We start from the raw sequence: 15,787 nt of genomic DNA, 5'->3' as shown, positions 1-15,787 counted from the left end.
CTCACGCCCACCTGATTCGTACTCAATTGTTTATATTGTTAAGACGTGTCAAGAGTATTTCAGTTTTAAATATAATAAAAATATTACATATAACTATTTTTTTATTATCTGGTATATTTCTTGATAAAAAGGTATTCTATTCATAGATAGAAAAATTAGTGGTATTATTGTTCGAACATTTTATGTACGAATGTCAACACATAATTCCACGCTAGTATTCGACGGGTAAAATGTTTTCTTGTACATGTTTATTAATTACATGCATTTTTCGTAAGTGACATTGTTCAATTTCAATAAATTGTTATGCTGTCTTAGTTTTGATTACCTTAATTGTGCATTTTCTGGCAGAATCAGGCATCTGTTTTAAAATGTCATGTATTTTCGCGACACATTGGATCATCCAATATCTGAATTATCAACAGGGTGCGACATGGTTCTGTGGATTTATACGGTTACGTTGCTTGTTTTGGATGCTTTGAGTTAGATATATGAAATTATATTGCGCCTTACTTTTTACTGCAAATGAATCATTGTCTTACAATGGCGGCACAGGCCAAATTGTTAGTGTAGAGGATCCCGGGTTAGTGTATCAGACATGAATAGAGGATCCCAGGTTTGGTCCAAATTTGGAGCTTCTTGGATGATAATAACTGGTTATTTCACTGAAATTGAAAATGGTTCTTAATAGCATTTACACAGCAGATTTTAAAAACTATGTACATGTATACATGTTGGTTGCTTAAAAGCTGTACAAAGCATACAGTATGTACAATGTATAATACGCATACATACCATATTTTGAGAGGCTGTCTGGGGGATTTGGGTTTGAATTCTAGTTGATTTGAATGTTAGACCAGGGATTTTTATGGAGCAAAATTAAGCCAATATTGACATTAATCATATAAGATTAAATAGAGAAACTGAATGAGTATTTACTTACATTCATTTATTGCACCAACATACATAAAAGATAAGAATAAATAACATGTTACAAAATTACCATCATGGCAATTCATCATGGCAATTCATGGTGTAAATATAAAATACATCAGCATTATATAAAGAAAAACAAGACATTGTGAATTTACAGAACTTTAATGTAAATAAACTTTACTTAGCACATTCACTTAATTCAATTCTATAGCACTGAGCAAGATAAAAAAAGATAATAAAATATTTTCACTATTAATTTTATCATTCATGAAATAATTCCAGCAACACACTCTATAATTTTTGGACTTAGTCAGCTTGCTCCGTCATGGGACAAAAAAGCTACAGATGAGAGTGTTTATAGAATTTTACACTCATATTATGAGTCATAATATGATGGATGCTTTCCACTGTCAACCTTGATGTGCAGTCTGTTAGGATTTGGGAAATTTCATGGGATATTGATCCTTTGCAAGTAGACTGAGGGATGGGTTGAAAATTATTATTAAGTATTATTATGGCATGTATGGCTATGTGTTCATCAAGGTGACTTAATTAAATAAATCTTCCCTGTATTGATACCAGTATGTACATTATTAAGGGATGTTAATAAGGCCTAAAAAAAACAACATTTGGTTCGGGTTACCCGACCCTACCTACGGAATAGGCGCCGACCCTACCGTTTTTATAGTCAATTTGAAAAAAAAAAAATGAAAAATTAAAAAAAAAAAAAAAAAAAAAAAAATCTCGTTTTTTTTTAAATTGCTTTTTAATATTAAGTTTAAACCTTAAATGCTTATACAGAAGATAGCTTTAACACCATTCTCCAATGATGAAAATTATTTTCTTATATAAAACCTAATAAAAAAAATAAATAAAAAAAAAATAAAAAGCCTACCTACCCTACCTATTTTTTTTAAGGATGTAACCCTAACCAAACAATTTTTTTTTTAGGCCGAATGATTAAAATAGCATCTGTTGAATAAGTCTGATTTGTAACTTTGTAAGTCACCTTTAAATTATTATTTTTCAGATAAAAGTGAATTTGATACTGTAGACAAAAATGAAGAAAGTCTCAGCCTTTTCAATTTTGAAAGGAAAGAAGGTACAAGTATATGATTTGTGGAAGATACTACCCAGGCAAATCAGCCAATAATGCCTGATTATACGGCCCAGATTGTCAGACCAATCACCATACGGGCAAGATTTGCAGACGATAAGACCCAAATAAAAAGACGATACAGCACTAGTTTATAGATGGAAATATTTTTCAGCACAGATTAATAAACTAATCTTTGCAGTATGTTCTTTAGATCTGGGCCATATAAAATCCACCAATCAGAGCCATAAGGTCTGACAGCCTGGTTGGTTTTGTCTTTAAGTCTGGACTCTATTGCATCCACCAATCTGAGCCATAATGTCTGCCAATCCTGGCGTTATTGTTATCAATATGGGCTGTATAGTCTGCTTATCTGGGCCGTGTCATATGAGTCGCATAGAGGATGGCTGCATCTATTTCCGTTTGTATAATAGTTTATGAAAAGTATTGAATATGGCAGAAAATTAGTTGTTCACCCCTTGTAATACTGTGAAATAGGTAATGCATGTATTTAGTAATGTAATTAGTACTAATTCCTTGTACTGAATTCAATGTAGCTGTTATAAAACAAATGTATTACTGAGTAAGTAATGTAATTTCAGGTAAATAATGAAGGTATATGAATACATCAACGTTATGTGTTAAGAAATGTACTATTAATAGTAGTCCGATGTAATCAGTGTAGAATCACTTCTTTCACCTTTATCAATAATAAATGTCATCTGACTGCAGAGTAAAGTGGACACATCAGGGCTGGAGAGGGGTGGGACAACACGGGGCTCACTGAAGAAGGCCTCCAGCACACCCGTTATCAGTGAAGAACATGAGTCTGGACCTAAGAAACTCCTGGTAATGTTAAAAGGAACCTACATTTAGTTTAGTGAACAGCATTTAGATAGGATTGCCTTTCATGATCACAAGGATATTAAGCATGTCTGCACCTAAAAGCTCATGGTAATGAAGAAATAAATAAGCCAGTAGTTTGGTTAATGGTGTTTAGATATAAGATATGCAACGTGCATGACTGTGTTTAATATAGATATCAAAGAAACAAGTATGTCCGCATTAAAGTTTTATTATGAATCTAAATTTACCGCTTAAATGATCTATGAATATAATCTAAACGAACTTTAGACTCTACATTTCTGTAATTTTTCAGTTATGGGTGGTTCAAAAAAATATATGAAAAACTATATGGTATTGGAATTAAACCCCGATAAACTGATCAACAATTGTACCAGCACTAATAGAATACTTACACAAAATTTCATGAAGACTTGTAGATATTGGTGTCCTGAGTGTAAAGGTAAAAGCGTAACCATTTAAAAACAATCATTCTTTGGTGGGTAAAATATATTTTACATACTATTAGTGGCAAGTTTTATCATGTTTTTTATGTATATGTATGTAGATTTAATTTGTAATACTGCTTTACTGTAAACTGTTTCAGTTCAAACGCAGGAAGTGTAAAATGAGAAAATGAGGTCATGGGCAAAAATTAGATGATGTGTATCAATTGTTTGAAAAGAGTTGTTTAATTGGTAATAAAAAATACAAGAGACACAAAAAAAATCTTAAAAGCTTTTAATGATATGGATAATGCTTATATGAAAACCTTTAAAAGACCATTTCTTTCTGTTTTCTGATACAAAATACAAAGGGTTGGATTCAAAGTGACCTTTCATCATTTAGAAGCTGGCTACATCTACATTACAGCGTGCAATAAAGGGGGGCAGTTTCCGGAATACAGTCCGTGGTAACAAACATCGCCCCACAATCCTGGCAGATGGATCGGGAAACAGCCCCTTTGTGGCTGGAAATGAAGAGGGCGTTAAACTTACCAGTATGAAGGAAAAGGATAAGTCTGGTATTTATAAAAACAACCTATTGAATAGTTTTAATTTTATTTTTAACTTTCATTTTGTGAGAAATAAATGTGTACATTTAAACATTTTATGTTGTTAGCAACTGACAAACTAACTACAGTTGAACCTTGTTGGCTTGAATTCACTTGCCTCGAATTTCTTGATGGCTCGAACTGGATGTAAAGGACCGATTGCTTTATATTGAATGTAAGCATTCCCGCTTGGCTCGAATTTTTGGAGGCTCGATGTATTTTTGCCAGTCCATGGGAGTTTGAGCCAACAAAGTTCGACTGTAATTTTCCTCTCTGAAAAAATCAACATAAGATTGAGAATTTTAACAATTAAAGTGCAATGTTTGAAAAACTGTCAACTCTATTTTTTTTTAAATGTATACTTTGTAGGTATGGAAGCTGCCAACACTTCCGGAGTTACCACACCTGCCTTGACCAAAAAGACCAAGTCAAGTATGTATTTTACAGATAACTCTTTTTTAGATCTATGTAGCTACATGACCATGTATGGTACTGGTATATTTACACCTTTATACAGTGCCTTATATATATTGAGGATTTTTATGCCCCCACAAAGTGGCGGCATATAGGGTTGCCCTTGTCCGTACGTACGTACGTACGTACGTACGTCCCGAAGATTGTTTCCGATCTAATTCTTGAAAACCGTTTGTCCAATCCTCACCAAACTTTAAACACATGTTTGTGACCATAATATCTTGATCAAGTTCGATAGTCATGGAAATCGCTTTAGTCATTTAGGAGTTACGGCCCTTTTTTGCCAAAAATTCCCGAAGATTGTTTCCCATCTAATTCTTGAAAACCGTTTGTCCAATCCTCACCAAACTTTAAACACATGTTTGTGACCATAATATCTTGATCAAGTTCGATAGTCATGGAAATCGCTTTAGTCATTTAGGAGTTACGGCCCTTTATTTGCAAAAAAAGACTTGAAAAATACGTCCCGAAGATTGTTTCCGATCTAATTCTTGAAAACTGTTTGTCCAATCCTCACCAAACTTTTAACACATGTTTGTGACCATAATATCTTGATCAAGTTCGATAGCCATGGAAATCGCCTTAATCATTTAGGAGTTAGGGCCCTCAGATTATCCTGAATAATCATTATGGCTTATTTTTTTTAACTATAGTGGTAATTATGTAGTGCAAATATTGAGTTTGTCAACACTCATTTATGCAGGCACATCAGTGAACAGAGAGAACCTTCCCCCTAAGGCCTCCCAGTCCAGTGACACACCAAGACTGCCCCATCCTCCTGCCAGAAATACACAGGGTAGGACAAAGTTTTTGTCATGTGCTATTTCAAAACACACATTTTCAGTATGTTTGTAACTGTTTCTTTTCTGTAAAGGTTTAACATACTGCAGTTATCTGAAGTAGTCCTTAATATAAAAAGCCTTTACTTTTTCACTACTTTTTGGATGAAGCATTGTTACAAGGCCAGCTGAGTAAAATACAAATTGTGAGCGTGTATTCCAGCCATTTTACTGGTGCTTGACTTGTGCTATTTTGACTACTGATATTAGGATTAACTGTGATGGATACCTTTTAGAATGAGCATCCCAAAAGATATCTTAATCCAAAGTCATCTATTCAACTATATTTGTCATTGATACAAGGAGCATATAATATATATTGGCAACACTGGTGCATCACCTTTATAGCTTGTGACAGAAATGTATATTTTAATTCCTCAAAATATACCCCCTTGGCATCCACACACTCCTAGAGCTGTGAAATCCAGTCTGAAAATGCCTCTGCAAACTCTTCTTTGGTAAACAGTTTATTCTATGGTATAAGGCAGTTTCAACAGCACTGTGTGTCTCAAAGCCTTATTATGTCTCCCCCATTCATGCTTTTGCCCCGTCCGTCAGTCAGTCCGTCAATCTGTTCGTCACGCTTCGTTTCCGCTCAATAACTATAGAACGCTTAGACTCAGGAACTTCATACTTGGTATGCTGGTTGGTCATGATTAGTAGATGACCCCAATTGATTTTGAGATCAAAAAATGGTTTCTGCTCAATAACTACAGAATACTTGTACCCAGGAACTTTATACTTGGTATGCTAGTTGGTCATGACTAGTAGATTTTCAAATCAGTAGGTCAAAAGTCAAGGTCACCGTGACCTTGAGGTGAAGAAACGGTTTCCGCTCAATAATTAAAGAACGCTTGCACCCAGGTACTTCATACTTGGTATGCAAGTTGGTCATGACTAGTAGATGATCTACCCCTATTGATTTTGTGATCAGTCCGTCTGTCAGTAGGTCAATGGTCAAGGTCGCAGTAGATGTTCACTATTTTATACAGGTGAAAAAACCAAACTTCACTGTTGGTTCATCTCCAGTCCAAAATTACAAATTTCATGTCCATAATTTATTTTTTCTCAGCTACGACCAAGCAATAGGGGGGCTAGCGCTTTTTCAAAAAAGCCATCTCTAGTTTCTGTAAAGTATGCTTGTGTCGTAGTGTGACATTACTGACTAAGGTACTGGGACTTGGGCTACAATCCTGTCGCTGTCAAAATATAGAGTGTACATGACAGCCTGACTCTCCAACTGGGTGTAGCTTTAATAGACTAGCAATATTTTCACCCAACCACATTTATTTATATTCTGTGTTGGAAGTTACAAAGAATAAAGCTATGTTTCATAACCAGTGACATTCCTGCTGAGGCTTTGGATAGGCTTACAAAAAAATTGGTACCCTTTCCCGTGGCATGTGTTGCATGTTTGTGCACACGGAAACCATGATTTTGCAGCTATGTTGCCACTTCTAATAAAAGGCTCCTGTACCAGTTTTTATGTATTTTGAACATGACCCTCCAGCTTCATTGGTAATGTTAACACTGTCCAGTAAATCTTCATTTAGAAACTGAAATATTTTTGCAGGTTCTCCAATGTCCACTTCCACCAAGGCAGCTGCAAAGCAGAAGAAGCCAGTACCTCCAATCCCCCTGGCTGATTTCACAGCCCCGACCCCACCAGCACGACCTGACCGGGCCAAGTCAGAGTCCATGCCTGTCCTGAATGGCACGCCAGTTTCCGGGCACACACCTGGGGAGGGAGGATCGAAAAAGAAGAAAGGCAAGCGCGCACTGGACCAGGATTCTCCCGATAAGTCAAGCAGCAAAAAGAAACGGGTGTCCTCTCCCCAGAAGCCAAAAGTTCAGCCTGTCAGTCCACAAGTCAAGGTTTGTGGGTTTGATATATGGGCCATTATAGTTATTTACTGCAAAGTAATAAGTTAAAGTCACAGATTTTGTCATGGAGTGGTTCATAATTATATAATTATTTCAAGTGAACAAATATGACAATAACATGTTTCCAGCTATGAATATAAACCTTAATGTTACTTGTGTCTCACCTGCATGTACTTGAACAGGTTCGTCCGGAGAAGCCAGTGCGGGGTCGTCGTGTTTGGCCGACGGCAGTGTTTGATGGTGTCTATGACTCAGTGGAGGAGGGAAGGAAGCTGTTTGAGTGCATGATCCACCCGGTGCAGACAGACAAGTTCTTCAGGTGAGAGTGTTTTCTATCTGCACATTAACTCCCTTATGGGATTGGAAACAAGAAGAATGGGTTTACTGTTCTATAATTATAGTGCAGATAAATAACGATCTTATTCACTTATACCCCATGATATTTATTGAATGATGATCTCAACTAAAGTGCTCTTGTACAATCTTGTTATCTCTGGTTAAGGGTGCCATACTTATTGCATATTATTATTCACCTACATGTTCAATAGAAGTACATTCTTCCTGTCCTGCATAGTAAGTAAATTATTGAATTTTATACATGTGTAATATACCTATGTCGTGCTACAAATAGAATCATAACAACTTAAGAATCCTTAGTAACATGAGAACATTCTTGTTCAGTCAGCTTTGGCAGAAGAAGCCCCTTCTGGTTCGTAGACGTATCCATGACTACAATGATGGCTGGTTCAGCACACAGGAGCTGGACAGAATCTTAAAAGAGGTCAGTGTTTAACGATTTTCCTATGTTACTCTTAAGAGATTTGTGGAAGCGTATCTACAATGTAGTTATGTCTTCCACCATTTTGTCTGGACTATTTCTCAGAAGTCACTTGCTTGAATACAACATAACTGTAGTGTTAGCTGCAATATCAATACAAGATGGGTCAATTGCCAGCTTGGTCCTGCTTTATGGTATTCATGGGGTAAGATCCTCTTGTTTCCTTCAAATAACTAATAGTTTATGTCAGCATATGTCTTGGCGTGGGTTTTTTCTCAGCATCTATCTGCTGGAATGTAGCAAAAAGTAACAAAACTTTGTACCATAACTCATTGAGTATTCTTCTAGTCAGAACAAAAATACAACAAGACTATATTAATCATTCAGAACCTATATAGAACATGTACATTTGGTGTGGAGTCCTTATTTGCAAGTAATGATAATTATCATAATAATATTGATTATAAAACCAAGTAATTACTTAATACAGGAGCACATAGAGTTTGGTACAAACCTGGATGTGACGTCATATACAGACGGGAAGAGGGAGACTCTCAATCCACCAGGGCGGGCATACAGGGCTGTTGTCTGGGATTACTACCAGGTAACCATGCTTTCTCTGACAAATAGCAAATTTTTGAGCAAGTAAATGCATTTTAGACACATTTATCCTCCAACATTTAAAAACCCTGTACTCTTAAATAATATTAAGATTTTATTTGGCTATTCATTTCTAATGAGGAAATCAGGTTCTCTAGCACATGAATATTCAGTTATTTCTTACCAGAGGTGAACAAGCTGTGATATTTCTGTTCCTCATATGTTTCCAGAATGGATGTTCAGTTCGGATGCTGAACCCACAGACATACTCAGAGAATGTCTGGAAAATGCTCTCTACCCTGCAAGAATACTTTGGCTGTTGTGTTGGAGCTAATGTGTATGTCTTTGTAATGTTTCCTTTAACATGTTTGCTTACGTAGACTGAAGTGAACACTAGTAATATGTGTACAACTTGTAAATATAAGAATGTAATTGTAGTTAGTAATAGATGTATACCAGAGGCAGTCAAGTTATCCTATATTTTAATGACAAAGTACAATGTACCTCTATATACATTGATGATATTAACAGCGACAATTTTTATCACATGTGGTTTTCCTTCTTGGAGTCTTGTGATTTTCATTTTGTTTTGTTCATACCCGGGTAATGTAATTTGTTTGGTGCCTGTAATAATAGGAGTCTGTGAAGCTGGGAATTCATGTAGAGTTATGCAATGTTCAATATATAATGAATATAATGATCAGTAATTGGCAGTTAAAACTACAGGTACCTGACCCCACCCGGCACACAGGGATTTGCACCCCACTATGACGACATTGAAGCTTTTATCCTACAGCTGGAAGGGAAAAAACATTGGAGGCTCTACAACCCCAGGTACAACCCTTATTTCTATTAAGGAAGGTCATGCATTCCTGTGTTCATTAATACTTGCAATATAGGGAGGGAAAGAAACACAAGAGTCTATACAGTTAAAGCTCGGCAGGATTCTCTAAGTACTGCTTGCTTTTTACCCTTCTCTTTTTATCATGCAGGCATTATTGCGAAATGTCAAAATTCAAATCATGCATGTGTATAGATACATGGTTTAGTTGAAGATGCTTCACTTTGAATTTAACAGTGAATTTTTTGAACTTTTGAAAAAACAAATGAGTTTTATTTTGTTTCATATGTTTAAATATTTGAAAACATTAAACGTTTTTGCAGATCTGATGAGGAAACCTTACCAAGCACATCCAGCGGTATTATTTTCATTTATACCCTTGATTAAGAAATACTGAAATATGTGGCAGAGTGTATGTTTGATTATTATTTTTCACAATAAAGCTATTAAATTATTACCTTTAAAGCTGCACTCATAGCTGAACGTTTTGACAACTTTTTTTTTTTTGTCTTGGAATGAGCCAATTTTTGCGAAAATCCATGGACACCAGTGATATAAGACTGCTGACAAAAAATTAGATCACAGATTTTTATATTTAAATTAAAAAAATCATGTTTTATGCATTTTTCTTAAACCGTTAGTAACGGTTTAAGCCATAAAACATTAATTTTTGAACGGAAATATGCAAATCTGCGCTCTGATCTTTTGTCAGGAATCATTTTAATATCATTGGTTTGCAGATATTTACGTAAATATTTTCTCTTTCCAAGACAAAAAAATAAAAAAGTTGTAAAAACAGTAAATCTGTGAGAGTGCAGCTTTAACCTATTTTTGGAAAGTTTGAATGTGGGTCCTACGTAAAAAGGGCATGCCATGAACTGATGACATAGATATTTTCATATTCAATTACCTGTAAATCTGCACAGGTAACTTCATGGACACCGATATTGGAGAACCAATCCTGGATGTTACCTTGGAGCCAGGGGACCTTCTGTACTTTCCACGAGGAACCATTCACCAAGTAGAATTGGGCTAACTATCTAAATAAATACTGACAAATTTACTAAGTCTGGAAATATTTAAGATATATATGTCAAATAGTTCTTTTTTTTCAAATTTAATTGTGGATTAAAAGCACTAATTAATATAACAGATTTGGATACATTCGAAACCTTTTAGCTCAATATCCCAGGAACCAGGCAAAAAACTTTGAGCCTGGGGAATATTTAGTCGAGCAGGAATGCTTACAAACAGTAAAACAAAATTGGAGCTTGACATCCAGTTTGAGCCAAAGAGGAAATTGAGCCAAGCGATATCGAGCCAACAGGTTTCGACGGTAACTGTGATGTCCCCTTGCAATATATTTTCAGGGAAATGCGTTAGAAGATGCCCATTCTTTACACATCACAGTTTCATGCTTCCAAAAGAACACATGGGGTGACTTATTAAAAAAGGTTAGTTTGTTTTTAGCTTTTCTGGTTTCGAACGTAAAGTCAAGGTATACTGATAGCCTTGGTATCGTTATAGGCGTCGTCATGTGCAAAATCCTTAACATGGGCCATACCAAAAAAAATATATTTGACGCATGAAGCTTTGAACTACTACACATGCCACCATTGACAATATGTACATTATTAAAAGAGCCGTAATTCTGACTTTGGTAATACCAATAGTGAAGTAATGCCCTTTCATTGACTGAAAAAATAGACAAGAGTTTGCATCCGGTTACAGTGCACTTGTTGTATGATTGCGGAAAAATATATATCATGTTGAGCTTTTATTATTGCAAAGTTTGATATTAAAGTTAGATCTTAGCAGCCTCTAAGCCTTTTGACCACATGAACTTAAAAATATCTCCAGTTTGACTAATGGTCTTACATTGTGATTTATTTTACTTGGCAAAGATTCTAAAATGCAAGCACCTACATTAAAAGAAGTACCATTAAAGCTTTGTTGAAGTTTTAATATTTTCGTAACCCTTCTTTAATATATAATTATTTTTATAACAAATGGAAATGATTATTGGACCTGACATGTGTCTCTGTGGTAGGTTGTACAATATGTGTCTCAATGTTTGGCATTTCTGAAATTCTGATGCAAGTGATGATATTTCAGTTGGTGCCGAGGGCCCTGGACATCGCTATTGAGGAGGACCTGGAGTTTCGACAAGGGCTGCCCATAGATTACCTCAACTATATGGGGCTTGTCAACTCTGATCTGGTGAGTGGCCACATGTGTTTATATGAGATTGCTGTTGATTTTAAAAATGATAACATATCAAATGGATAAAAAATATTTGGATAAAAAAAGATAACTTTTAAATGGCTGATATTTTTATATTTGCACAAGAAAAGGTTGAGAGAAATTACATATGTTAAAGCATAACACATGTTTGTTTACAATCTTTGTTTGAATACAGTCTATGCAATGTACAATATTTTATTTAATCAATGTAGCATGCTATTGTATATAGTTGTTTTCATGCAGGAAAACAATAGTCGTGAAGAATTCCTGAAGAAAGTCACAGGCTTAATGAAAATGATGGTAGAGCGCTACCTGCCGACAGACGCAGCATGTGACCAGCTCGGCAAACAGTTCATACATGATAGTCTTCCTCCATTCCTTTCTCAAGGTTGTATTACAATGGTTCTCTTGTAATAGAAACAAAGCTTTATACACATGTTAACAAAGACAGTATGCAAAATGTGTAGCAAAGTCCTACAATGGCTTTTGACTTTTTTAGTTCTGCCTTTTAATCACAGGGTGTATATAGGCTTAAATAAACAAAAATAATTTGTTTCTGCCCCCTGTGCTTTTAATTAGCTGGGAATACCCCACAAGTGTTGATGCGCACTTACAGTACTCTTATTTACTATTTCGTCACAAGGCTTGTTTAAGTAAAATAGTAAATGTAAAATCATAAATGTATCTCTAAACCCTGCCAGCTCTGATATTGAAACAAAAAAGATTGTAATTGACATTCACAAAGTTGTAATTTTGTTCATCTATATTGCCCAGGTGAGAAGCAGTGCAGTATCCATGGTCACGGGGAGCAGTGGGACGCTGCCACAAACTCAGTGAAAGGAAACATGGAGATGGAGCCAGACTCAATGGTCAAACTGGTCAGGAAGGGATGCCTCAGGTGGGTGGGGAAAGTCTCAACTTTAAGCTAGTGTTTTCGTCAGCATGCACGATCTTTAACCTAGGCCATGACTCAAAATACATCAAGATATTCAAATGAAAATTTGTACATACATTTTGAGAGACAATATGCACATGCATAGCAAGGTCAATAACCCTGGCTTTTGTAACTGTAGATTTACCTGGTATGTCCTTTGTTCAACTGAAAAAAATACCACAACAGACATTTACTCCCAAGCACTCTTATTTCAAAAAAGTGTTTCAATTCTGTACATGCATGTGTCTTTATGGTTTTCATGAGTTGCTTTTTGGAGAATGTCACACATCCATGACATAAGCATGATTCAATATTTGTCTCTTTCAGATTGATCACAGAAGATGACACAGTGAGAATATACCACAGCATGGAGAATGCAAGATTGTATCATGCCCGGGAGCCTCAGTATATTGAGGTCTCTCCAGAGGTAAACAATTTATTCGATTGTCCAGAACTTTGCCAAAGTATACAACATTCTTAAGGTCGTCATTGTTAACTTTAAAGTCATGACGAACTAGTATTCTTGAAGTTTCATGGACACAGTTGTGATATGCAGTACTTCATACAAATTTTGAGACAACTGTTTGAGATGTTTATGTATTATATAAATATATTTATATATGTATATAAACACTCAAAAACAAAGATTGCAAATGTACTCTCTCTTTTTTTTACCGAATGAATTTTAAGCTATTTATTTTGACCACTAACAGCTTGCCCCGGCTGTTGAGATGCTGATCCAGAGTTACCCAGAGTATGTTACCGTGGAGAGCCTTCCGTCCGGCACATTGGAAGAGAAGGTGGATATAGCCAACGTGCTGTACGACAAGGGTCTCCTCACCACCGGGGAACCGCTCGAGTCCGTGCATTACGAGGAGGATAGTGAGGACGAAAATAGTTGATGGAAGTTTGAATTGCTTGAAAGACTTGAACTCATAGTAGAGTGTTGAGAAGCTTTTGCTTACTATAAGACGGATATAGAGCAGCTTGAGACTGATGGTGTGATTGCAGCTTGCTCTCGAGTGCTATGAGAAAATTGTCAGAAAATCACAGTGAAACAATTGTTGATGCTTTATAGTGCTTGGGTGCTTCCTATCACAAAATGATGAACATATTACAGATATTACATATTGTTGACAACTGAGTTGACGCCAAACCACCCTGACATTAATATGAATGACTGTTTAACCAATGGAGATACCTTCTCATCACATGAGAACCCATGACAAACAAATACATGTGGATGTGGATTTAATATATTCTTTCGTTACATAAAGTAGATTATTATCAAGGGTGATCAAAATAATATGATTAAGGTGTTATACCAGTTAAGACTGTGTGATGTGTAATATAGCATGTATGTTTGTATTGACGCTTCAAACCTTGTATATACTTGACAAAGTCATACGGTTTTTAAAGTTTTTTCATGCCTTGCATGTTTAGCCGTTCATATGATTACAACATAGCCATACTGTTTATAGAAGATTTGTCATTTGAACCTGTGATTTTTACTGTGTATATATTCATTGTCATGGACATGTTTTATGTTGCAAACTTTAACTTTATTGTATTCCTGTTAAATAAAATTACAATTAATTGGAATAAAGAGAATAAGAAACTCTGAATATCTTTTTCCTTATCATACATGAAATAATACTGTAGACATGGAGTGCTATTGAGTTCTATACAGCCTACTCCTATACAATTGCTAGCAGAGAGTGCCTCCAACTCCCTGGTTAAAATTGTTCTGCTTGCAAATAGCGTTGTTTTGATGCAGGTCGCTCCAATCTGAATTGAATTATGAAAATCACATGGATTTCAAGAGGCTGGACTGGTTACCAGTAACTTATTCCATTTTCAACCAAAAGTGCTATTTTGATTCATGTCCTTGCTCAGGTAATCCAGGCTCTTGTGTTTTTCATTTACTATGCAACTTTATTATGTTCCCCTTCAAGGAAGAGAGGGTATATTGCTTTGCACATGTCGGTCAGTAGGTCAGTCGGTCCGTCGGTGGACCAAAGCTTGTTCGAGTGATTACTCAACAATTCCTGGACCTATGGTCATCTTGTTAACTTGACATAAAGGATGGGCATGACCATTGAGGGGTCAAAGGTCAAGGTCACAGTGACCTTTAACGGTAAAAGGTTGTCGAAGCTTGCCTGAATAATAACTCAACGATGCCTGGACTTATGGTCATCAAACTTGACATGGAGGCTGGCCCTGACCAGAAGCTGACCCTTATTGATTTAAGGGGTCATCCGGTCAAAGGTCAAGGTCACAGTGACCTTAAATGCTAAAAGGTTGTCCGAGTGATATCTCAACAATGCCTTCACCCATGGATCTCAGACTTGACTAAGAGGTTAGGCCTGACCAGTAAATGACCCCTATTGATTTTAGGGGTCAAGGTCACAGTGACCTTGAGTGTGAAATGGTTGGCAATTCCTGTGCCTACAGTCATCAAACTTGACATGAAGGTTGAGCCTGACCAGTAAATGACCCCTATTGATTTTAGGGGTCAAGGTCACAGTGACCTTGAGTGTGAAATGGTTGTCCTAGTGATAACTTGTCAATGCTTGCACCCATGGCCCTCAACATTGACTTGGAGGTTGGGCCTGAGCAGTAGATGATCCCTATTGATTAAAGGGGTCATCAGGTCAAAGGTCAAGGTCATAGTTAACATGAAGGCAAAATGCTTGTCTGTGTGATAACTCGACAATGCCTGCACCCATGGCCCTCAAACTTGACATTTAGGTTGGGGGTGACAGGTAGATGAACCCTATGGTTTGTGAGTTCATAGTCAAAGTTGAAGGTCACAGGTCATATTGTTCATTAAAATTTACCTCATATTTACTTATTCCCTGTTGCTAAGAGGATACATGATTATCTGCAAATATCAGTCATCATCTGAACATGATTAAAACCTGTACCAACTACCCTCACACTTTGAACAGTCATGATTTTAAGACTGCCTCAATGGCACCAAATGTCAATGATAAATCAGCTGTCATTTCAGTCTATGCATATTTCATATTCCCGACAACATCACCCTTGGGTGTGTGTGGGGGGGGGGGGGGGGGGGGAGAGGGTGTTGATGCTCTTGTTCTGGAATGATTTTCTGTGATGACAAACAAAATGCTTCAGTATTTTTTTAAGAAAACTTTGGTCAGTCAATTACTATAGAACAGTATGACTGAAGTCCCTGATCAGTAGCTGGAATGGACCAAAGTGTCACTGAAAAGAAAGTTATCATGTTATATTTCACTATTT

The 15,787-nt window shown here is 36.3% G+C and overlaps 1 protein-coding gene across 3 annotated transcripts; it reads left to right on the top strand.

The window, feature by feature from the left end:
* Positions 1 to 68: 68 nt before the first annotated feature.
* Positions 69 to 14,137, top strand: LOC128208883 (ribosomal oxygenase 1-like). Of its 3 annotated transcripts, none has more exons than XM_052912561.1 (20): positions 72 to 225; positions 1,964 to 2,035; positions 2,762 to 2,878; positions 3,722 to 3,896; positions 4,296 to 4,358; positions 5,104 to 5,196; positions 6,813 to 7,114; positions 7,306 to 7,442; positions 7,805 to 7,904; positions 8,392 to 8,505; positions 8,732 to 8,838; positions 9,228 to 9,335; positions 9,666 to 9,700; positions 10,269 to 10,363; positions 10,713 to 10,796; positions 11,458 to 11,562; positions 11,830 to 11,974; positions 12,361 to 12,484; positions 12,848 to 12,947; positions 13,234 to 14,137. In XM_052912561.1, the coding sequence occupies exons 2-20, from the start codon at positions 1,994 to 1,996 to the stop codon at positions 13,420 to 13,422; spliced, it is 2,235 nt and encodes a 744-aa protein (XP_052768521.1). In that variant the 5' UTR covers positions 72 to 225; positions 1,964 to 1,993; the 3' UTR covers positions 13,423 to 14,137. The 3 variants fall into 3 exon arrangements, with proteins under 3 accessions (XP_052768523.1, XP_052768521.1, XP_052768522.1); XM_052912562.1 differs by having other exon boundaries at positions 74 to 225; positions 3,746 to 3,896; XM_052912563.1 differs by lacking the exon at positions 5,104 to 5,196 and having other exon boundaries at positions 69 to 225.
* Positions 14,138 to 15,787: the final 1,650 nt, after the last annotated feature.

Source organism: Mya arenaria, chromosome 11, assembly GCF_026914265.1.
Source record: "Mya arenaria isolate MELC-2E11 chromosome 11, ASM2691426v1".
Taxonomy (NCBI): domain Eukaryota; kingdom Metazoa; phylum Mollusca; class Bivalvia; order Myida; family Myidae; genus Mya; species Mya arenaria.
Note: the sequence above shows the minus strand (reverse complement) of the source record. Positions and strands in the feature narration are given on the sequence as shown.